The 24,825-nt window shown below is 45.6% G+C and overlaps 1 protein-coding gene across 1 annotated transcript in view; it reads right to left on the bottom strand.

Moving 5' to 3' along the window:
• LOC124014924 (beta-glucuronidase-like) overlaps positions 1-22,319 on the bottom strand; it is a 35,833-nt gene extending 13,514 nt beyond the window's left edge. Inside the window, exons 1-11 of the mRNA XM_046329874.1 lie at positions 22,002-22,319; positions 21,416-21,601; positions 19,497-19,678; positions 18,608-18,750; positions 18,158-18,345; positions 16,615-16,767; positions 16,147-16,325; positions 13,315-13,461; positions 5,751-5,835; positions 4,847-5,023; positions 4,420-4,555 (exon numbers count right to left, since the gene is read on the bottom strand). Coding sequence (XP_046185830.1) covers positions 4,420-4,555; positions 4,847-5,023; positions 5,751-5,835; positions 13,315-13,461; positions 16,147-16,325; positions 16,615-16,767; positions 18,158-18,345; positions 18,608-18,750; positions 19,497-19,678; positions 21,416-21,601; positions 22,002-22,214 — 1,789 coding nt within the window. The 5' untranslated portion in view covers positions 22,215-22,319. The remainder of the gene's footprint in view (positions 1-4,419; positions 4,556-4,846; positions 5,024-5,750; positions 5,836-13,314; positions 13,462-16,146; positions 16,326-16,614; positions 16,768-18,157; positions 18,346-18,607; positions 18,751-19,496; positions 19,679-21,415; positions 21,602-22,001) is intronic.
• Between the last annotated feature and the right edge of the window lie 2,506 nt (positions 22,320-24,825).

The raw sequence follows: 24,825 nt of genomic DNA, 5'->3' as shown, positions 1-24,825 counted from the left end.
ACCGATACACCACTAACTCCTACCCCACCGATACACCACTAACTCCTACCGTTACACCACTACACCACTAACTCCTACCGTTACACCACTAACTCCTACCGTTACACCACTAACTCCTACCGTTACACCACTAACTCCTACCGTTACACCACTAACCCCTACCCCACCGACACACTACTAACTCCAACCCCACCCACCCCTACACTACTAACTCCCACCCCTACACTACTAACTCCTACCCCACCGCTACACCACTAACTCTTACCGCTAAACCACTAAATCCTACCCCAACCCCACTAACTCCTACCCCAACACCACTAACTCCTACCGCTACACCACTAACTCCTACCGCTACACCACTAACTCCTACCGCTACACCACTAACTCCTACCCCAACACCACTAACTCCTACTGCTACACAACTAACTCCTACCCCACCGCTACACCACTAACTCCTACCCCACCATTACACAACTAACTCCTACCCCACCGACACACCACTAACTCCTACCCCACCGATACACGACTAACTCCTACCCCACCGATACACGACTAACTCCTACCCCACCGATACACCACTAACTCCTACCCCACCGATACACCACTAACTCCTACCCCACCGATACACCACTAACTCCTACCCCACCGATACACCACTAACTCCTACCGTTACACCACTAACTCCTACCGTTACACCACTAACTCCTACCGTTACACCACTAACTCCTACCCCACCGATACACCACTAACTCCTACCGTTACACCACTACACCACTAACTCCTACCGTTACACCACTAACTCCTACCGTTACACCACTAACTCCTACCCCACCGCTACACCACTAACTCCTACCATTACACCACTAACTCCTACCCCACCGCTACACCACTAACTCCTACCATTACACCACTAACTCCTACCCCACCGACACACCACTAACTCCTACCCCACCAATAACTCCTACCCCACCGATACACCACTAAATCCTACCCCACCGATACACCACTAACTCCTACCCCACCACTACACCACTAACTCCTACCGTTACACCACTAACTCCTACCGTTACACGACTAACTCCTACCCCACCGCTACACCACTAACTCCTACCATTACACCACTAACTCCTACCATTACACCACTAACTCCTACCCCACCGATACACGACTAACTCCTACGCCACCGACACACTTCACACTTACCCCACCGATACACCACTAACTCCTACCCCACCGATACACCACTAACTCCTACCCCACCGATACACCACTAACTCCTACCCCACCGATACACCACTAACTCCTACCCCACCACTACACCACTAACTCCTACCCCACCACTACACCACTACACCACTAATTCCTACCGTTACACGACTAACTCCTACCCCACCGCTACACCACTAACTCCTACCATTACATCACTAACTCCTACCCCACCGCTACACCACTAACTCCTACCCCACCGCTACACCACTAACTCCTACCCCACCGCTACACCACTAACTCCTACCCCACCGCTACACCACTAACTCCTACCCCACCGCTACGCCACTAACTCCTACCCCACCGACACGCCACTAACTCCTACCCCACCGACACGCCACTAACTCCTACCCCACCGACACACGACTAACTCCTACCCCACCGATACACGACTAACTCCTACCCCACCGATACACCACTAACTCCTACCCCACCGATACACCACTAACTCCTACCCCACCGATACACCACTAACTCCTACCGTTACACCACTACACCACTAACTCCTACCGTTACACCACTAACTCCTACCGTTACACGACTAACTCCTACCCCACCGCTACACCACTAACTCCTACCATTACACCACTAACTCCTACCCCACCGCTACACCACTAACTCCTACCATTACACCACTAACTCCTACCCCACCGACACACCACTAACTCCTACCCCACCAATAACTCCTACCCCACCGATACACCACTAAATCCTACCCCACCGATACACCACTAACTCCTACCCCACCACTACACCACTAACTCCTACCGTTACACCACTAACTCCTACCCCACCGCTACACCACTAACTCCTACCCCACCGCTACACCACTAACTCCTACCATTACACCACTAACTCCTACCATTACACCACTAACTCCTACCCCACCGATACACCACTAACTCCTACCCCACCGATACACCACTAACTCCTACGCCACCGACACACCACTAACTCCTACCCCACCGACACACCACTAACTCCTACCCCACCGATACACCACTAACTCCTACCCCACCGACACACGACTAACTCCTACGCCACCGACACACCACTAACTCCTACCCCACCGATACACCACTAACTCCTACCCCACCGATACACCACTAACTCCTACCCCACCGATACACCACTAACTCCTACCCCACCGATACACCACTAACTCCTACCCCACCGATACACCACTAACTCCTACCCCACCGCTACACGACTAACTCCTACCCCACCGATACACGACTAACTCCTACCCCACCGATACACCACTAACTCCTACCCCACCGATACACCACTAACTCCTACCCCACCGATACACCACTAACTCCTACCGTTACACCACTACACCATTAACTCCTACCGTTACACCACTAACTCCTACCGTTACACGACTAACTCCTACCCCACCGCTACACCACTAACTCCTACCATTACACCACTAACTCCTACCCCACCGCTACACCACTAACTCCTACCATTACACCACTAACTCCTACCCCACCGACACACCACTAACTCCTACCCCACCAATAACTCCTACCCCACCGATACACCACTAAATCCTACCCCACCGATACACCACTAACTCCTACCCCACCACTACACCACTAACTCCTACCGTTACACCACTAACTCCTACCGCTACACGACTAACTCCTACCCCACCGCTACACCACTAACTCCTACCATTACACCACTAACTCCTACCATTACACCACTAACTCCTACCATTACACCACTAACTCCTACCATTACACCACTAACTCCTACCATTACACCACTAACTCCTACCCCACCGATACACGACTAACTCCTACGCCACCGACACACCACTAACTCCTACCCCACCGATACACCACTAACTCCTACCCCACCGATACACCACTAACTCCTACCCCACCGATACACCACTAACTCCTACCCCACCGATACACCACTAACTCCTACCCCACCACTACACCACTACACCACTAATTCCTACCGTTACACGACTAACTCCTACCCCACCGCTACACCACTAACTCCTACCATTACATCACTAACTCCTACCCCACCGCTACACCACTAACTCCTACCCCACCGCTACACCACTAACTCCTACCCCACCGCTACACCACTAACTCCTACCCCACCGCTACACCACTAACTCCTACCCCACCGATACACCACTAACTCCTACCCCACCGATACACCACTAACTCCTACCCCACCACTACACCACTACACCACTAATTCCTACCGTTACACGACTAACTCCTACCCCACCGCTACACCACTAACTCCTACCATTACACCACTAACTCCTACCCCACCGCTACACCACTAACTCCTACCCCACCGCTACACCACTAACTCCTACCCCACCGCTACACCACTAACTCCTACCCCACCGCTACACCACTAACTCCTACCGCTACACCACTAACTCCTACCGCTACACCACTAACTCCTACCCCACCGATACACAACTAACTCCTACCGCTACACCACTAACTCCTACCCACCGATACACCACTAACTCCTACCCACCGATACACCACTAACTCCTACCGCTACACCACTAACTCCTACCGCTACACCACTAACTCCTACCCCACCGCTACACCACTAACTCCTACCGCTACACCACTAACTCCTACCGCTACACCACTAACTCCTACCGCTACACCACTAACTCCTACCGCTACACCACTAACTCCTACAGCTACACCACTAACTCCTACCGCTACACCACTAACTCCTACCGCTACACCACTAACTCCTACCGCTACACCACTAACTCCTCGTACTACTGCCGTCTTTCCCCTCACTCTAGGCTCCATTCAATCTGTACGGCGGAAGTTCATCGCAGTAATACGGTTGAGCCGCCATACTATATGCAGTTCACCATGAACTCAGTCTCTGCCAACGCTGGAACATTGCCTATCAATTTAAAAATCACGCTATAGCGTTGAAATTCTGCGATACGGATTGAATCGAGCCCCTTGAGTAAAGAAGAAGAAAAAAGAAAGAAAAAAAAGTCCAAGACAATAATATTAGCTAAACAAGCAAAGTCATGACAACCAGCTTCAATGGTAGGTTGTTGCAAGAACGGTTGTCATAACGACAACCTATTCAATCTATTCCAAGTCCTTCAGGTTTTCAGGAATTCCTGCTTACTTTGTGCCGTCATGAAGTCAGCAAAGTTCCAGATGAGTTCTCCAATGACATACTCCTTCCTCTTCTGGTCGAACACGTCATGGTAGTTTTTTAACACGATTTTCTGGTATTCCTCAGTGAACATCATGGGAGGATCCTGTAAAAAAAAAAAAAAACATTTTATTTCCATTGATCATTCAAGCTCAACCACTTAACCAGTGTTCAAGCCTAGGTAGGTGCTTGACAGAGGTCTTTTTTTCAAGCATGTTTGACAAAATGGTATCCAGACTATTGTTCGCCTCAAAGAGAGACCTTGAAATCTTAACAAGCACAGGTCTGTTTACTTTTGACAATACCTTATGTTATTTAAAAAAAAAAATGTCTGTTTCTGACCTGTGGAGAACATGACACGGAACATAGAACAACCAAGTAGTTCTGGAACACTCACAGTGTGCATTCCCGGAACCACATCAGCTCCGTATTCACTCTGGATGATGGGTTTCTGGTACTTCCTGTACCAGTTCTCAAACTGGGTGTTGAGCTGGTAGGGGATGACCTCCGGGTGACCTGGGTCACTGTACCAGGAGAAGTAACTGTTCACACATATCACATCCACATAGGGAGCCTTGTGGGGGGACGACGACAGTGTTATGGTGTTCAACTACAATTTCATTGGTATTGAATTGCCATTGTAAATGTATTATAATTTAAATGGATGGAGCCTGTGTATAGACGGTTTTCAATGTGAGAAGAAATAGAACTACTGGTTCAGTGTTGCAGTATATATATATATATATATATACAATTAATAAACAATTAATATATTTATTAATATATATATATATTCATATTTATTAATATATATATATATATTCATTGGCATTGAATTGCCATAGTAATGTATGGAATGTTACAGTCATAACTGTGCTTAGTTTAGTCACTGATAAACTATGCCTGGTAAGTCTGAGTGGAACAGACATGCAGTAAAACCATTCCTCTTATAGAGTTATCTGCAGCAGGGAGTCACACCTCAGCGAGCCAGGATGATTGAATCAGGGCATAGGTATGCCTTCAAAAAGAAATTGATATAATATATATATATATATATATATATATATATATTGGCATCAAGCACAGTCAAAGGCTCTTTTTCAGTTAGTCTTTCCTCAATTCCTCGATTCCTCATATCCTCTACCCTGAAAACGTCTTGGAAGAGGTCCACAATTCCCCCTCTGACCTTTTTCAAAAAGTTTGGAGAAGGAGAGGAATCGAGGACGTAGCAAATTGAGAAAGCCATAGTTCTGTGAATAATCCTTCATAAACATAACAAGAGAAACACAGTGAAGTCTCACCCCCTTGTCCCTGGCAAAGTTACTGGCGGTGATAAACGTGACCGGTCGAGTGACATCCAGAGATTTGGTATGAGCTATCAGTGTCCTGAAAAAGACAAACAAAAACATTTAGAGAGCAATGGTTTCCTTGTTCCAAGATGGGTTAAGGGGTTCAGGGGGTCAGAGGGTCAAGGTACAGAGACTTAGTGAAGAAGAAAGGACCTGGAAGAAGAAGATGACTGATACCGTGAGGCCGTTTTTGTTGACTATGATACACTCAGTATCACAGTTCGAGGTCGACTGATTAATCGGAATGGCCGGCCGATTTCATAATCGGTAATCGGCATTTGTTTTGGACACCGATCATGGCCGATTACATTGCACTCCACGAGGAGACTGCGTGGCAGGCTGACTACCTGTTATGAGAGTGCAGCAAGGAGCTGCACTGTAAGGTGCTAGCTAGCATTAAACTTATCTTATAAAAAACAATCAATCTTAACATAATCACTAGTTAACTTCACATGGTTGATGATATTACTAGTTTATCTAGCTTGTCCTGCGTTGCATATAATGGATGCGGTGCCTGTTAATTTATCATTGAATCACAGCCTACTTCTCCAAACGGGTGATTTAACAAGAGCATTCGCGAAAAAAGCACTGTCGTTTCACCAATGTACCTAACCATAAACATCAACGCCTTTCTTAAAATCAATACACAAATATATATTTTTAAACCTGCATATTTAGTTAATATTGCCTGCTAACATGAATTTCTTTTAACTAGGGAAATTGTGTCAGTTCTCTTGCGTTCTGTGCAACAGAGTCAGGGTATATGCAGCAGTTTGGGCCGTCTGGCTCGTTGCGAACCGTGTGAAGACTATTTCTTCCGAACAAAGACAGCCAACTTTGCCAAACGGGGGATGATTTAACAAAAGCGCATTTGTGAAAAAAAGCACAATCGTTGCACGAATGTACCTAACAATAAACATCAATGCCTTTCTTAAATTCAATACACAGAAGTTTATTTTTTAAACCTGCATATTTAGTTAAGAAATTCAAGTTAGCAGGCAATATTAAACTAAGGAAATTGTGTCACTTCTCTTGCGTTCGTTGCACGCAGAGTCAGGGTATATGCAGCAGTTTGGGCCGCCTGGCTCGTTGCGGACTAATTTGCCAGAATTTTACGTAATTATGACATAACATTGAAGGTTCTACAATGTAACAGCAATATTTAGACTTAGGGATGCCACCCGTTAGATAAAATACGGAACGGTTCCGTATTTCACTGAAAGAATAAAAGTTTTCTAAATTATAGTTTCCAGATTTGACCAACGCATTGGCATTGGCGTTGAAAAAGCATAATCGGTCGACCTCTACTCGGGGGATCAGACTATCTTTGTTGACTACGATACAAACTCAGCCTCACAGTATCAGACTGTTGACTACGATACAAACTCAGCCTCACAGTATCAGACTGTTGACTACGATACAAACTCAGCCTCACAGTATCAGACTGTTGACTACGATACAAACTCAGCCTCACAGTATCAGATTGTTGACTACGATACAAACTCAGCCTCACAGTATCAGACTGTTGACTACGATACAAACTCAGCCTCACAGTATCAGACTGTTGACTACGATACAAACTCAGCCTCACAGTATCAGACTGTTGACTACGATACAAACTCAGCCTCACAGGATCAGACTGTTGACTGCGATACAAACTCAGCCTCACAGTATCAGACTGTTGACTACGATACAAACTCAGTATCAGACGGTCTTTGTTGACTACGATACAAACTCAGTATCAGACGGTCTTTGTTGACTACGATACAAACTCAGCCTCACAGTATCACACGGTCTTTGTTGACTACGATACAAACTCAGCCTCACAGTATCACACGGTCTTTGTTGACTACGATACAAACTCAGCCTCACAGTATCACACGGTCTTTGTTGACTACGATACAAACTCAGCCTCACAGTATCACACGGTCTTTGTTGACTACGATACAAACTCAGCCTCACAGTATCACACGGTCTTTGTTGACTACGATACAAACTCAGCCTCACAGTATCAGACGGTCTTTGTTGACTACACCACATAGTGAAGTACAGTAACGTCAAGAAACTTTATGGAGGAAATTCCTGCTGTTTGCCTGTTCGGTCTGTCACTCCCTGAGTGGATGTAAGGACACCTGTAGCTGTTCTGTGAACAGCAGGGTTCAGTAGTACTCGGACTGCATTCCACATGCCACTAATCCATTCTACCAGGACATGCTCAGACTCACCCATACACTGCGCTCCCATCTGATGAATAAGCAAAGTACACACCCACTCACATGTTTTACAGACGTAAAGCGAATACCAACGCTGCTTGAAATACCAGCACTGAGCAATGCTAGGTAGTCCTCCCAATAAGAACGCAGCCTAAAATCTTTGGGGAGGCAGGGTAGCCTAGTGGTTAGAGCGTTGGACTAGTAACCCAAAGGATGCAAGATCGAATCCCTGAGCTGACAAGGTAAAAATCTGTCGTTCTGCCCCTGAACAAGGCAGTTAATCCACTGTTCCTAGGCCGTCATCAAAAATAAGAATTTGTTCTTAATTTAACGGACTTGCCTGGTCAAATAAAAAATAAAAAAATCTGTTATGCTCCGTTTCCTTTCCTCAATGACGTCAGTAATGCTAGGTAGTCCGCCAATAATAACACAGCCTACAATCTCTGTTATGCTCCGTTTCCCTTCCTCAATGACGTCAGTAATGCTAGGTAGTCCGCCAATAATAACACAGCCTACAATCTCTGTTATGCTCCGTTTCCCTTCCTCTATGACGTCAGTAATGCTAGGTAGTCCTCCGATAATAACACAGCCTACAATCTCTGTTATGCTCCGTTTCCCTTCCTCAATGACATCAGTCATGCTAGGTAGTCCGCCAATAATAACACAGCCTACAATCTCTGTTATGCACCGTTTCCCTTCCTCAATGACGTCAGTAATGCTAGGTAGTCCTCCAATAATAACACAGCCTACAATCTCTGTTATGCTCCGTTTCCCCTTCCTCAATGACGTCAGTAATGCTAGGTAGTCCGCCAATAATAACACAGCCTACAATCTCTGTTATGCTCCGTTTCCCTTCCTCAATGACGTCAGTAATGCTAGGTAGTCCGCCAATAATAACACAGCCTACAATCTCTGTTATGCTCCGTTTCCCTTCCTCAATGACGTCAGTAATGCTAGGTAGTCCGCCAATAATAACACAGCCTACAATCTCTGTTATGCTCCGTTTCCCTTCCTCAATGACGTCAGTAATGCTAGGTAGTCCGCCAATAATAACACAGCCTACAATCTCTGTTATGCTCCGTTTCCCTTCCTCAATGACGTCAGTAATGCTAGGTAGTCCGCCAATAATAACACAGCCTACAATCTCTGTTATGCTCCGTTTCCCTTCCTCAATGACGTCAGTAATGCTAGGTAGTCCGCCAATAATAACACAGCCTACAATCTCTGTTATGCTCCGTTTCCCTTCCTCAATGACGTCACCCTTGCAGTTTTTGTCGATTATTTACACACTGAAAGTGAACGCTTAGATAAAAGCATGAAAACTTTTGTAACCATGCCTTAAAACAAAAAAGGTACCAAAAGTACAAACATTTTCTGCTTTGCACTTTGGTTTGCAATTCTGCAACATTAGACACTTCATTCAAGAATGAAATCTCTTGCAATCATTGGGAAAAAGCTTCAATTCAAAATGCAAAACAATACCTGAAATTGGCAACACACACACACACACACACACACACACACACACACACACACACACACACACAAAAACACTTCTACAGTAATGGAACACCAATCAGTCTGAGCCTTACCACTACAAATAGACCTCAGGTAAGCTCACCTCTTTTGAGAGAACTTTCCAAGCAGTTAGAGCGAGAGAGAGGAAGAGGAGTAGAAGGAGGACGAAGACAAGAACAAAGGGGACCAGGCAATAGACGGAAACATATTTCTGACGACATTAGGGCCACTTTGGTGGACCGTGTCATAAATCATTTTCTACAGAACTGCCAGACGACCTCCTGTGGCTGGAAGGCAACGTCTGTTCACCATGAGCAGGAACTGGCCATTGCCAATCTAGTGTGGGCAATCACCACCATCCGCCTACATCAACTACGAGAGCAAATCATCGCAGATCACACAACGTTCCATAATAAATCGACCCGCGTCGGTATGTCGACCCGCGTCGGTATGTCGACCCGCGTCGGTATGTCGACCCGCGTCGGTATGTCGACCCGCGTCGGTATGTCGACCCGCGTCGGTATGTCGACCCGCGTCGGTATGTCGACCCGCGTCGGTATGTCGACCCGCGTCAGTATGTCGACCCGCGTCGGTATGTCGACCCGTGTCGGTATGTCGACCCGCGTCGGTATGTCGACACTCAGCCGCCATCTTACGTCAACACCAACTTGAACGTCGAAGCGGCTGTACAACAGCGTTCCATTTGAGATGAACAGCGTTAAGAGTCAAAGGTCCTTCGCCATGACGACGTGCAAGTCAGTGTCACTGTACGATACTGTAATACAGTGATGGCAGTAGATTGTGTCCTACTGGTACTGCATAGATACACTCAGACAAAGCAGTATGTGACCTAGGCAGGGGGGAGCGGTTTATTATTTTTGCTGTTGCAAAATTGTTCCAATGTAACAGGTATAACTTTAGTCCGTCCCCTCGCCCCTACCCGGGTTCGAAACCAGGGACCCTCTGCACACATCAACAACAGTCACCCACGAAGCATCGTTACCCATCGCGCCACAAAAGCCACGGCCCTTGCAGAGCAAAGGGGAACCACTACTTCAAGGTCTCAAAGCATGTGACGTCACCGATTGAAATGCTATTAGCGCGCACCGCCGCTAACTAGCTAGCCATTTCATATCGATTACACTCCCCCCCCCCCTTTGACCTCCTCCTTTTCCGCAGCAACCAGTGATCCGGGTCAACAGCAAAAACAAACAAAAAAAAACACCCCCCACCCTTATGTGAAAATGTAGACATCTTCTGTTAAAAAGAGTCCTGGACTTTGATACAGCTGCACGAGTTCATTTTCATTGATGAAGCTGGACTCAATCTAGTTAAAACCAGGCGTTGGGGCCCGACATGTTATAGGACAAAGCCGTTGTGAATGTCCCTGGGCAGCGAGGGGGAACGTTATAGGACAAAGAGCCATTGTGAATGTCCCTGGCCAGGGGAATGTTATAGGACAAAGAGCCATTGTGAATGTCCCTGGGCAGGGGAACGTTATAGGACAAAGAGCCGTTGTGAATGTCCCTGGGCAGGGGAACGTTATAGGACAAAGAGCCGTTGTGAATGTCCCTGGGCAGGGGAACGTTATAGGACAGAGAGCCATTGTGAATGTCCCTGGGCAGGGCAAGGGGAACGTTATAGGACAAAGAGCCATTGTGAATGTCCCTGGGCAGCGAGGGGGAAATAGCACCTTGTGTGACACCATTAGTCTGCAAGGAGTTCTCCATTAACATGCCACCCTCGGTCCCTACAATACTGCACACATTATCATAATTCTGGATGTACTACATAATGCAGTTGTACAGGACGGACCAGAGCAGCCCAGGTCTGCTGTCATCTGGGATAATGTTAGTTTCCACCGGGCTGCTCTGGTCAGGGACTGGTTCACCAAGCACATTAACTTCTCAGTTGTACAGGACGGACCAGAGCAGCCCAGGCCTGTTGTCATCTGGGATAATGTTAGTTTCCACCGGGCTGCTCTGGTCAGGGACTGGTTCACCAACCACATTAACTTCTCAGTTGTACAGGACGGACCAGAGCAGCCCAGGTCTGTTGTCATCTGGGATAATGTTAGTTTCCACCGGGCTGCTCTGGTCAGGGACTGGTTCACCAACCACATTAACTTCTCAGTTGAATACTTGCCCTCTTTACTCCCCATTTATCAATCCGATTGAGGAATTGTCGTCGTGTTGGTGTTGGAAAGTGTATGGACCGCCAACCACATGCCCGCCTGCCTCTTCTACAAGTAATGGAAAAGGCATGCGGAGACACTGAGATGGGGTCAGTCCAGGGTTGGATACGACAGACACAGGGCCATTATTTTCCCCGTTGCCTAGCCAGGGATGACATGAGGTGTTGTTGCCAGACCCTAACAGAAGACGGGATCCATAAACTGTCCACCCAATCTCTTACAATACTTTTTGTATTAAAAAAAAAAAAAAAAATCATTGCACTGTAATTCTTTTTGTTTCCATGAGTTTACAGTAACATATTAATTACTGTAATTCTACGCGTGTTTTGTTGTAAAAACCTGCAATGGCAAAAAAAATAACAAGTTGTATATATTTGTTTTCTGATGTCTTTCTATTTTGGTGTTCATTGAAGATGTACGGGAACAATCTTTAAAAGAAGCCTTACGATAAGGTATACAAAGTACTAAAGACAGTGTTTTGTATAAAGTACATCGGTGTGTTGCTGCTGCTTTGAAAGAGTCATTCATAACGGTGCATGTGCGTATTATTTTGTTGTAAAAAAAAAAAAAGACATATTGAAAAAGGATTGTTAGGTTTTAATTGCAGAGTTTCCTGTTGACATAGAAGTGTTGTCTTATTTGGCGTGTGTGTGTGTGTGTGTGTGTGTGTGTGTGTGTGTGTGTGTGTGTGTGTGTGTGTGTGTGTGTGTGTGTGTATACAGTTGACACAATGAGCCAAATTCTGCAACAAGTGTGTCAGCAATCGCAAAACGCTGTAATGCTCCGTTTCCTTTCCTCTATGAGGTCACCATTACCACACCATTTACCTTCCTTTATGACATCACCAGTAACGTGTTCATGTGAGAAGCGAAAAGAGGAAGTTAAAAACTAACTGACAATCTGTTCACTACAACATCACTCCATCATAATGTGAATGTGCATTTAAATGTTTTATTTTTTTAAACAACCCACATTCTCGGAATGAATGCTAAACATGCTCGGGAATGAATGCTAAACGTTCTCGGAATGAATGCTAAACGTTCTCGGAATGAATGCTAAACGTTCTCGGGAATGAATGCTAAACGTTCTCGGGAATGAATGCTAAACGTTCTCGGGAATGAATGCTAAACGTTCTCGGGAATGAATGCTAAACGTTCTCGGAATGAATGCTAAACGTTCTCGGGAATGAATGCTAAACGTTCTCGGGAATGAATGCTAAACGTTCTCGTGAATGAATGCTAAACGTTCTCGTGAATGAATGCTAAACGTTCTCGGGAATGAATGCTAAACGTTCTCGGGAATGAATGCTAAACGTTCTCGGGAATGAATGCTAAACGTTCTCGGGAATGAATGCTAAACGTTCTCGGGAATGAATGCTAAACGTTCTCGGGATGAATGCTAAACGTTCTCGAAATGAATGCTAAACGTTCTCGGAATGAATGCTAAACGTTCTCGGAATGAATGCTAAACGTTCTCGGAATGAATGCTAAACATTCTCGTGAATGAATGCTAAACGTTCTCGGAATGAATGCTAAACGTTCTCGGAATGAATTGTAAACATTCTCGGAATGAATTGTAAACATTCTCTTACTTGAAATAGAATCCAGCAGGAGGCATCTCAGCGGCCGGCTCATTGGCTACAGACCACATGACCACGGAGGCGTGATTCTTGTCCCTTCTCACCAGTTCGTCCATGACCACCAGGTGATGAGACAGTGAGGCGTTCCCAAAACTACGTCTGGGGGACAAGAGAGAGAGGACAGAGACACAGAAGACATGACTCTAGATTCTATCCACCATGTAATGGCAGAGCATTGATAATATCGCTGTTTAATGTGGTATATAAAGGTAACTGTCCATTAACAACTGAGAAGTTAATGGTAAAGACACGCAAGCAGGATTTAAAAATGTTTTTTTTTAATATTTTTTTTAAGTGTCTTTAAAAATGTCTTGCCCACTGTTCCGTGTGAAAAACACCTGACGTTCTCGTCAAAAATATTGCACCAGGGGTGTATTCATTACAGAAAACATTTGCGAACCAAATGGAAGCACACGGAGGCAAAACATGCATTTAAAAAAAATTGTACAAATACAGGCATGCCTCTCCCTGTTTCCTTCCATTTGCTCCCGTTTAAGAAATGTTTTTCTAAAATAAATCAGCTGAATGAATACACCCCTGTGGAATGTGTAACTTTTAACTGAGGTCACAGAAACTGCCAACATGGCAATGCACAAAAAAAAACAAAAAGGCAACCTGCCTAAATGATTACCGCCCCGTAGCACTCACGTCGGTAGCCATGAAGTGCTTTGAAAGGCTGGTCGTGGCTCACATTAACACCATTATCCCAGAAACACTAGACCCACTGCAATTTGCATACAGCCCCAATAGATCCACAGATATATCTATTACACTCCACACTGCCCTTTCACACCTGGACAAAAGGAACACCTATGTGATAATGCTGTTCATTGACTACAGCTCAGCGTTCAACACCATAGTGCCCTCAAAGCTCATCACTAAGCTAAGGACCCTGGGACTAAACACCTCCCTCTGCAACTGGATCCTGGACTTCACTCACAACTGTGTGGCCAAGCACTACTCCAACACCATCCTTAAGTTTGCTGACAACACAAGTGGTAGGCCTGATCACAGACAATGAGACCTGGTCGTGCGGTGCCAGGACAACAATCGCTCCCTCAATGTGAGCAAGACAAAAGGAGCTGATCGTGGACTACTGGAAAACATTAACGTCGAAGGGGCTGAAGTGGAGCGGGTTGAGAGTTTCAAGTTCCTTGGTGTCCACATCACCAACAAACTATCATGGTCCAAACACACCTAGACAGTCGTGAAGAGGCCACGACAACACCTTTTCCCCCCTCAGGAGACTGAAAAGATTTGGCATGGGTCATGAGACCCTCAAATTTCTACAGCTCACCATCGAGAGCATCCTGACTGGTTGCATCACCGCCTGGTACGCAACCGCCTGGTACGCAACCGCCTGGTACGCAACCGCTGGTACGCAACCGCCTGGTACGCAACCGCTGGTACGCAACCGCCTGGTACGCAACCGCCTGGTACGCAACCGCTGGTACGCAACCGCTGGTACGCAACCGCTGGTACGCAACCGCTGGTACGCAACCGCTGGTACGCAACCGCTGGTACGCAACCGCCTGGTACGCAACCGCTGGTACGCAACCGCTGGTACGCAACCGCTCGGCATCCGACCATAAGGCGCTACAGAGGGTAGTGCGAACCGCCCACTACTTCACTGGGGCCAAGCTTCCTGCCATCCAGGACCTCTATACCAGGCGGTGTCAGAGGACGGCCCCAAAAAAAATGGACAAAGTCTCCAGTTACCCAAATCATACACTGTTCTCTCTGCTACCGCACGGCAAGCGGTACCGGAGCGCCAAGTCTAGGACCAAAAGGCACCTGAACAACGAAGCCATAAGACTGCTGAACAATTAATCAAATGGCCACCGGACTATTTAGAAATTGCTGCTCTACTCGCTGTTTATTATGGTCACTTTACAAATTACAAATTACATAGATGTTCCTTTTGTTATTGTTACGTCATTTTCTTGATACTTCGATTTTATTTTATTCTTTACTTTAGTTTATTTAGTAAATATTTTCTTAACTCTATTTCTTGAACTGCATTGTTGGTTAAGGGCTTGTAAGTCAGCATTTCACAGTGAGGTTTACACCTGTTGGTTAAAGGCTTGTAAGTAAGCATTTCACAGTGAGGTCTACACCTGTTGGTTAAGGGCTTGTAAGTAAGCATTTCACAGTGAGGTTTACACCTGTTGGTTAAGGGCTTGTAAGTAAGCATTTCACAGTGAGGTTTACACCTGTTGGTTAAGGGCTTGTAAGTCAGCATTTCACAGTGAGGTTTACACCTGTTGGTTAAGGGCTTGTAAGTCAGCATTTCACGGTAAGGTCTACACCCGTTGGTTAAGGGCTTGTAAGTCAGCATTTCACAGTGAGGTTTACACCTGTTGGTTAAGGGCTTGTAAGTCAGCATTTCACAGTGAGGTTTACACCTGTTGGTTAAGGGCTTGTAAGTCAGCATTTCACAGTGAGGTTTACACCTGTTGGTTAAGGGCTTGTAAGTCAGCATTTCACAGTAAGGTTTACACCTGTTGGTTAAGGGCTTGTAAGTCAGCATTTCACAGTAAGGTTGGTTAAGGGCTTGTAAGTCAGCATTTCACAGTGAGGTCTACTACACCTGTTGGTTAAGGGCTTGTAAGTCAGCATTTCACAGTGAGGTCTACACCTGTTGGTTAAGGGCTTGTAAGTCAGCATTTCACAGTAAGGTTTACACCTGTTGGTTAAGGGCTTGTAAGTCAGCATTTCACAGTAAGGTTGCTGTTGTTTGTATTTATTTGGCACATGTGAGAAATACAATTTGATTTGACTTACATGTCTGCGATGCCCACCCCGGGACACTCGTCAATGACCACAATGCCATGGCGGTCTGCCATCTGCAGGATCTCCTCAGCGTACGGGTAGTGACTGGTCCTGAACGAGTTGGCCCCCAGCCACTTCAACAGGTTAAAATCCTTCACAATCAGGGGCCAGTCCAGGCCCTTCCCTCTGATCTGACACAGAAAGCAGGGGGCAACAGTTAAGAGACCTATTTAATAGACTTAAGAGAGACCTATTTCCATTGACCTTTAAATAATTCCAAAATGCATGACAGAATGACTGAAATGAGTTTGTTAAAAACCAGAGAAACCGATAACTTCAAAATCAGCGTCAACATTCATTACTTCTATATCTTGGCAAATATGGAATACAACTGAACAACACCTGCTGGACACCAGTTGTAAACGCAAGAGGAAACTGCCAGTGTTTTGCTGTCCTCTAGAGGTACGACTCAGTACTCACATCAGCATCCTCATGTTTGTTGACTCCGTGGAAATAGAAGGGTTTGCTGTTGATGAGAAACTGCGTGTTGGTGACCTGGACCGTGCGGATTCCCACAGGCAGAGCATAAACATCCTCACAGACAGAACCCTCGCTAGCTGTCGTCATGTGAACCTGGAAACAATTGAGATGAGGCGGAATGTTCAGAATGTAGCAGATAGAAATGGAAAGAGTAGAGCTGACAAAAAAAACAAATCTGCACTACAGATAATCATATATATCTATCTGAACATTCTATAATGTTGCATTACATTCTGTAATGAACAGGCCCTAGCCAGGAGGATTGTTCCAGTCAGAGCCCCTTCCATTAACACAGGAAGTAGGGACAGTGTGATGCTGAGTGGTCAAACTAAGGCGATGTTCACGGTAGCGTTGACTCATCACAAGGAAAAGGTTAACACATGAGTACAAACCAGTAAATATTTAGCAAGTGCTGGGGCGGCAGCGTAGCCTAGTGGTTAGAGCGTTGGACTAGTAACCGGAAGGTTGCGAGTTCAAACCCCCGAGCTGTCAAGGTACAAATCTGTCGTTCTGCCCCTGAACAGACAGTTAACCCACTGTTCCCAGGCAGTCATTCAAAATAAGAATGTGTTCTTAACTTTTTTTTCTTATTCTCTAAAACATACACTAAACAAAAATACTTCAATACATTTCAATGACTTCATAAGGAAATCTGAATTTAAATAAATTCATTAGGCCCTAATCTATGGATTTCACATGGGCAGGACGGGGCAGCCATGTGTGGGCCTGAGAGGACATAGAGAGGACATAGGCCCACCTACTGGGGAGCCGGGCCCGGCCAATCAGAATAAGTTCTCCCCACAAAAGAGATTTATTACAGACTGAAATACTCAGTTTCATCAGCTGTCCAGGTGGCTGGTCTCAGATGTTCTCTCTGATGTTCTCGCTTTGTTACACGTGGTCTGCGGTTGTGAGGCCGGTTGGACGTACTGCCAAAATCTCTAAAACAACGATGGTGGCGGCTTATAGTAGAGAAATGAACATTCAATTCTCTGGCAACAGCTCAGGTGGACATTCCTGTAGTCAGCATGCCAATTGCACGATTTCTCAAGACATCTGTGGCATTGTGCTGTGTTACAAAACTGCACATTTTAGAGTGACCTTTTATTGTCCCCAGCTCAAGGTGCACCTGTGTATTGATCATGCAGTTTAATCCGCTTCTTGATATGCCACACCTGTCAGGTGGATGGATTATCTTGGTGAAGGAGAAATGCTCACTAACAGGGATGTAAACACATTGGTGCACAACATTTGAGAGAAATATTTTGGGAACATTTCTGGGATCTTTTATTTCAGCTCATTGAACATGGGACCAACATTTCACATGCTGCGTTTATATTTTAGTTCAGTATAATTAAATTTCATGGTCGTTCATATACATTTGATAAAAAATTTGATAAAAAGTTACATTAAAAACCAACACTAAAAAGGAGCAGACAGTGGATCACCTAAGCCTTGCAACTAGGAACATAGCCCAACTTACCTCCATAGAATACAGATATCCTGGGCTCTCATGCATTAGATACGGCCACCACAGGCTGACTTCCATCACTTTGAGGACCCCAGACGGTCCAGTGGAGGAGGCCACGGAGTGGCCATCTTTGTCCGACAGGGTCACCTTCAGCGTGGAGTTGAGACTGCCCAGCACTGACACCTGGTAACTGATGAGCCCTACACCAAAGGGCAGAACAGGAGAGACCAACACTTCAGTACACTAGAGCCATTTTTCACACTTTTTACATAGTTCCTGGAATCATGCAGAAAAGGACAATGTGAAAAGGAAATAGCCAAGACAGCACGGTGAAGGTTTTGTTCAGCACGATAGTGTAAACAGGGTATGGATAAACTTGGGGATGAAAAGACCGAAACAGTCACTCGAACAAGTGGATGAGAAAATATATGTTGTTGTTGTTGTTGTTGTTGTTGCACTCACCAATGTTGTCAGCAAAGGATGTCAGCACTGTGATGTCATCAACATACGCCTTAGGAGTGGTATACAGTAGAACAGGACGATGCAAACCAGCATAGTTGAAGAAGTCAAAGTTTGTGTTTTGTACAACATAGTCAGCAGGATACCTGTAGATAAAATATATAGACACCAGTCAGCAGGATACCTGTAGATAAAATATATAGACACCAGTCAGCAGGATACCTGTAGATAAAATATATAGACACCAGTCAGCAGGATACCTGTAGATAAAATATATAGACACCAGTCAGCAGGATACCTGTAGATAAAATATATAGACACCAGTCAGCAGGATACCTGTAGATAAAATATATAGACACCAGTCAGCAGGATACCTGTAGATAAAATATATAGACACCAGTCAGCAGGATACCTGTAGATAAAATATATAGACACCAGTCAGCAGGATACCTGTAGATAAAATATATAGACACCAGTCAGCAGGATACCTGTAGATAAAATATATAGACACCAGTCAGCAGGATACCTGTAGATAAAATATATAGACACCAGTCAGCAGGATACCTGTAGATAAAATATATAGACAACAGTCAGCAGGATACCTGTAGACAATACATATAGACACCATAGACAGCAGGATACCTGTAGACAATAGATAGACACAATATAGATTGACATTTTAATATTATTTTTTTAACCACCCTCAAAACATCAGAAAATGCATTGTTGCTTACTCAACCTCAGACGTTCTAGGTTTGGTCTCCAGAACATCTAAAATTAGTGTCTGACAATGTGAGATTACTCCCAACTTAAAAATTATACAACCCCCCCCCCCAAAAAACACCACCCACATTTGAATATATTTTACATTGAAATTAAGTCATTACTTTACCTGGTGGGGTCGTCAATATGTTGAATGCTCCCTGGGGGCAGAGTATGGAGAGTCAGGGTGTTGTTGACAGCTATGGTGATCCTGCAGGCCACACCTGGGTCCTTACGGAGGACATCGCCGATCTCAGCCTCGAAGGGAAGATGGCCACCCTCGTGCTCTGTGATTTTGAGTCCATTCACCCACTGGCAGGGAATGGGAAAAGATTGTGAGAAATATAGGACTGTTATTCCCATTTAGCCAGAGTGACACGTGCGCGCACACACACACACACACAGTTGAAGTCGGAAGTTTACATACACCTTAGCCAAATACATTTGAACTCAGTTTTTCACAATTCCTGGCATTTAATCCTAGTAAAAATTCCCTGTTTTAGGTCAGTTATGATCACCACTTTATTTTAAGAATGTGAAATGTCAGAATAATAGTAGAGAGAATGATTTATTTCAGCTTTTATTTCTTTCATCACATTCCCAGCAGGTCAGAAGTTTACATGCACTCAATTAGTATTTGGTAGCATTGCCATTAAATTATTTAATTTGGGTCGAACGTTTTGGGTAGCCTTCCACAAGCAAAACACAATAAGTTAGGTGAGTTTTGGCCCATTCCTCCTAACAGAGCTGGTGTAACTGAGTCAGGTTTGTAGGCCTCCTTGCTCGCACACGCTTTTTCAGTTCTGCCCACATTTTCTATTAGATTGAGGTCAGGGCTTTGTGATGGCCACTCCAATACCTTGACTTTGTTGTCCTTAAGCCATTTTGCCACAACTTTGGAAGTATGCTTGGGGTCATTGTCCATTTGGAAGACCCATTTGCAACCAAGCTTTAACTTCCTGACTGATGTCTTGAGAAGTTGCTTCAAAATATCCACATCATTTTCCTCCCTCATGTGCCATCTATTTATGTCCCTCCTGCAGCAAAGCACCCCCACAACATGCTTCCAACCCTGTGCTTCACGGTTGGGATGATGTTCTTTGGCTTGCAAGCCTCCCCCCTTTTCCTCCAAACATAACGATTGTCATTATGGTCAAACAGTTCTATTTTTGTTTCATCAGACCAGAGGACATTTCTCCAAAAAGTACGATCTTTGTACCCATGTGCAGTTACAAACCGAAGTCTGGCTTTTGTTATGGTGGTTTTGGAGCAGTGGCTTCTTCCTTGGTGAGCGGCCTTTCAGGTTATGTGGTCCTTCTGTAGCTCAGTTGGTAGAGCATGGCGCTTGTAACGCCAGGGTAGTGGGTTCGATCCCCGGGACCACCCATACGTAGAATGTATGCACACATGACTGTAAGTCGCTTTGGATAAAAGCGTCTGCTAAATGGCATATATTATATTATTATTATATAGGGCTTGTTTTACTGTGGATATAGATACTTTTGTACGTGTTTCCTCCAGCATCTTCACAAGGTCCTTTGCTGTTGTTCTGGGATTGATTTGCACTTTTCACACAAATGTTCATCTCTAGGAGACAGAACACTTCTCCTTCCTTCCCTCCAATTGACTCAAATTATGTAAATTAGCCAATCAGAAGCTTCTAAAGCCATGACATAATTTTCTGGAATTTTCCAAGCTGTTCAAAGACAGTCAACTTAGTGTATTTGACCCACTGGAATTGTGATACACTGAATTATAAGTGAAATAATCTGTCTGTAAACAATTGTTGGAGAAATTACTTGTGTCATGCACAAAGTAGATGTCCTAACAGACTTGCCAAAACTATAGTTTGAGTGGTTGAAAAACGGGTTTTAATGACTCCAACCTAAGTGTATGTAAACTTCCGACTTTTATCTATCCACACACACTGAGGGATGTACATTACAGATGAACTCACGTAAGAGTAGGTTGTGGAGTTAGAGCTATCACACAATACAGAATGTCAACTGGATCTGAAAACAAGTGGTAGAAGATTTATGAAATACTCACGACCACTGAGTAGTAGTGTGCACTCCCAACCCTCAGCACGACTCTGGTTCCCTCATCAGACACCCATCGTGAGGGTACCAACACCTCTCGCTCATACCACACCCAGCCAATGAAATCCCTCAGCTGGGGATCCTGGGTGATGTCGTTGTAGCTGGCAGGCACTGGCATGTCAATCACTGGACCGGTCTAGACAAACGGATAAATAGAGAGAGAGAAAGAGAAGAGGGGAAAAATGAATAAGAACAAAATGTTTACACTCGTTTTGACTTGAATCATCAAGACAGTTTACACAAAGTATTAGCTCAAATACATGCAAAGACTTGGCAAAACAAACTAGTTTTAGTTGGTTTGAAGTTTCAACATAGAATACAGATGTTCTGCAGACTAGAGATTGGATAATCATTTTGTTTACAGACTAGCCTATCAATGTTCCCCATTAAAAAAGTAAGTTATAAAGTGGCAGATAACTATTCTTAACCAACAGGAACTCGTAGTCCACATGCTTTTTTTTGGCGACGCTTTTATGACACCATATCCACGTTACATAGTCAATGTGGTTTATGAAACAAGGGACGTTCATGTTTACCTCTGCAAGGCGACTTTTATACCATGCCTGTTGAAAGCCCAAGTTCCTGTCGTGGGAGACGTCGGCTCTGAAGTCCCACAGCCCATTCAGCTCTTTGATCTCCCGCGACGACGACTCTCGGGGGAAGAGCATTCCACCGTCCAGCAAATGAGCGACATCCCATAATGCAGATAGAAACACAAAACAGTTCACTAGCCTTCTAAACGGCTCCATTTTCACAGGTCACACATTGGCTAACAACAAACGTCTTTGGCTTACAGAAGTTAGTCACATGACCACCTTTAACGTAAATCTTCTTCTTCTTCTTCTGTGGGTTTTATGGCGGACTACAACCCCATAAAGGTGTATTGCCGCCACCAACTGGAGGGTTTGAAAAAAATAAAAAATAAATCCATATTTAATAGTGAAACTAAGTTAATCCACCCCAATAAAAATAGTACATTGCCAAAACTAACAAAACTCCCACTTCCTTCCTTCTTTTATTTCTCCATATCTCCCTTCTCAGGCTTGAGGACCTGAGAGGGTGGTACGGCTCTAGGACCTGAGAGGGTGGTAATGCTCTAGGACCTGAGAGGGTGGTACGGCTCTAGGACCTGAGAGGGTGGTACGGCTCTAGGACCTGAGAGGGTGGTAATGCTCTAGGACCTGAGAGGGTGGTACGGCTCTAGGACCTGAGAGGGTGGTACGGCTCTAGGACCTGAGAGGGTGGTAATGCTCTAGGACCTGAGAGGTTGGTACGGCTCTAGGACCTGAGAGGGTGGTAATGGCTCTAGGACCTGAGAGGGTGGTAATGGCTCTAGGACCTGAGAGGGTGGTAATGCTCTAGGACCTGAGAGGGTGGTACGGCTCTAGGACCTGAGAGGGTGGTAATGCTCTAGGACCTGAGAGGGTGGTACGGCTCTAGGACCTGAGAGGGTGGTAATGCTCTAGGACCTGAGAGGGTGGTACGGCTCTAGGACCTGAGAGGGTGGTAATGCTCTAGGACCTGAGAGGGTGGTACGGCTCTAGGACCTGAGAGGGTGGTACGGCTCTAGGACCTGAGAGGGTGGTAATGCTCTAGGACCTGAGAGGTTGGTACGGCTCTAGGACCTGAGAGGGTGGTAATGGCTCTAGGACCTGAGAGGGTGGTACGGCTCTAGGACCTGAGAGGGTGGTAATGCTCTAGGACCTGAGAGGGTGGTAATGCTCTAGGACCTGAGAGGTTGGTACGGCTCTAGGACCTGAGAGGGTGGTAATGGCTCTAGGACCTGAGAGGGTGGTACGGCTCTAGGACCTGAGAGGTTGGTACGGCTCTAGGACCTGAGAGGGTGTTACGCTCTAGGACCTGAGAGGGGTGTTACGGCTCTAGGACCTGAGAGGGTGGTACGGCTCTAGGACCTGAGAGGGTGGTACGGCTCTAGGACCTGAGAGGGTGATACGGCTCTAGGACCTGAGAGGGCTGGTACGGCTCTAGGATCTGAGAGGGTGTTACGGCTCTAGGACCTGAGAGGGTGATACGGCTCTCAGGTCCTAGAGAGGTGGTACGGCTCTAGGACCTGAGAGGACGGTACGGCTCTAGGACCTGAGAGGGTGGTACGGCTCTAGGACCTGAGAGGGCTGGTATGGCTCTAGGACCTGAGAGGGGTGGTACGGCTCTAGGACCTGAGAGGGGTGGTACGGCTCTAGGACCTGAGAGGGGTGGTACGGCTCTAGCACCTGAGAGGGGTGGTACGGCTCTAGCACCTGAGAGGGTGGTACGGTCTAGGACCTGAGAGGGGTGGTACGGCTCTAGGACCTGAGAGGGGTGGTACGGCTCTAGCACCTGAGAGGGGTGGTACGGCTCTAGGACCTGAGAGGGGTGGTACGGCTCTAGGACCTGAGAGGGTGGTACGGCTCTAGGACCTGAGAGGGGTGGTACGGCTCTAGGACCTGAGAGGGTGGTACGGCTTTAGGACCTGAGAGGGGTGGTACGGCTCTAGCACCTGAGAGGGTGGTACGGTCTAGGACCTGAGAGGGTGGTACGGCTCTAGGACCTGAGTGTAGGGGGGGCAGGGTAGCCTAGTGGTTAGAGCGTGAGACTAGTAACCGGAAGGTTGCAAATTCAAACCCCCGAGCTGACAAGGTACAAATTTGTCGTTCTACCGCTGAACAGGCAGTAAACCCACTGTTCCTAGGCTGTCATTAAAAATAATAATTTGTTCTTAACTGACTTGCCTAGTTAAATAAAGGATAAATAAAATATTCCTCCGAAGCACAAAAAAATCGAAACAAGCTCACTCTTTCCACCTTTTTGGATGTCTCAAATGGATTGTTAATTTATTTCCCATTGTATTTTTCTATGCATTAATGGACAAATATTTGTCAGGAAGAAGAATGTTTTTGTAAAATTCCTATGCACCCAACAAAAAATGCAATGCTTGGCTCTGGCCACTAGGCGGAGCCTAACACAGGAGATGTCATGCTTTTTCATAAAGATCAAGAAATATATGTGTGCAGAAACCATGCAAACTTCTCCAAGTAGAAAGGTGTATATTAATCAATTGATTTCACTAAACTTAATGAGTGTAGGCTACTTTAACATAACAAACTGAACCATGGCCCAACAACTTAATTGGGATGAACCCCAGCTAATTCAGGTAACTCTCTAGACCAGGGTTACTCAAGTACTATTTGAGAAGGTCCGTCTAGACCAGGGTTACTCAAGTACTATTTGAGAAGGTCCGTCTAGACCAGGGTTACTCAAGTACTATTTGAGAAGGTCCGTCTAGACCAGGGTTACTCAAGTACTATTTGAGAAGGTCCGTCTAGACCAGGGTTACTCAAGTACTATTTGAGAAGGTCCGTC

Source organism: Oncorhynchus gorbuscha, linkage group LG02, assembly GCF_021184085.1.
Source record: "Oncorhynchus gorbuscha isolate QuinsamMale2020 ecotype Even-year linkage group LG02, OgorEven_v1.0, whole genome shotgun sequence".
Classification (NCBI taxonomy): Eukaryota; Metazoa; Chordata; class Actinopteri; order Salmoniformes; family Salmonidae; genus Oncorhynchus; species Oncorhynchus gorbuscha.
This window is presented reverse-complemented; position numbering and strand designations above follow the sequence as displayed.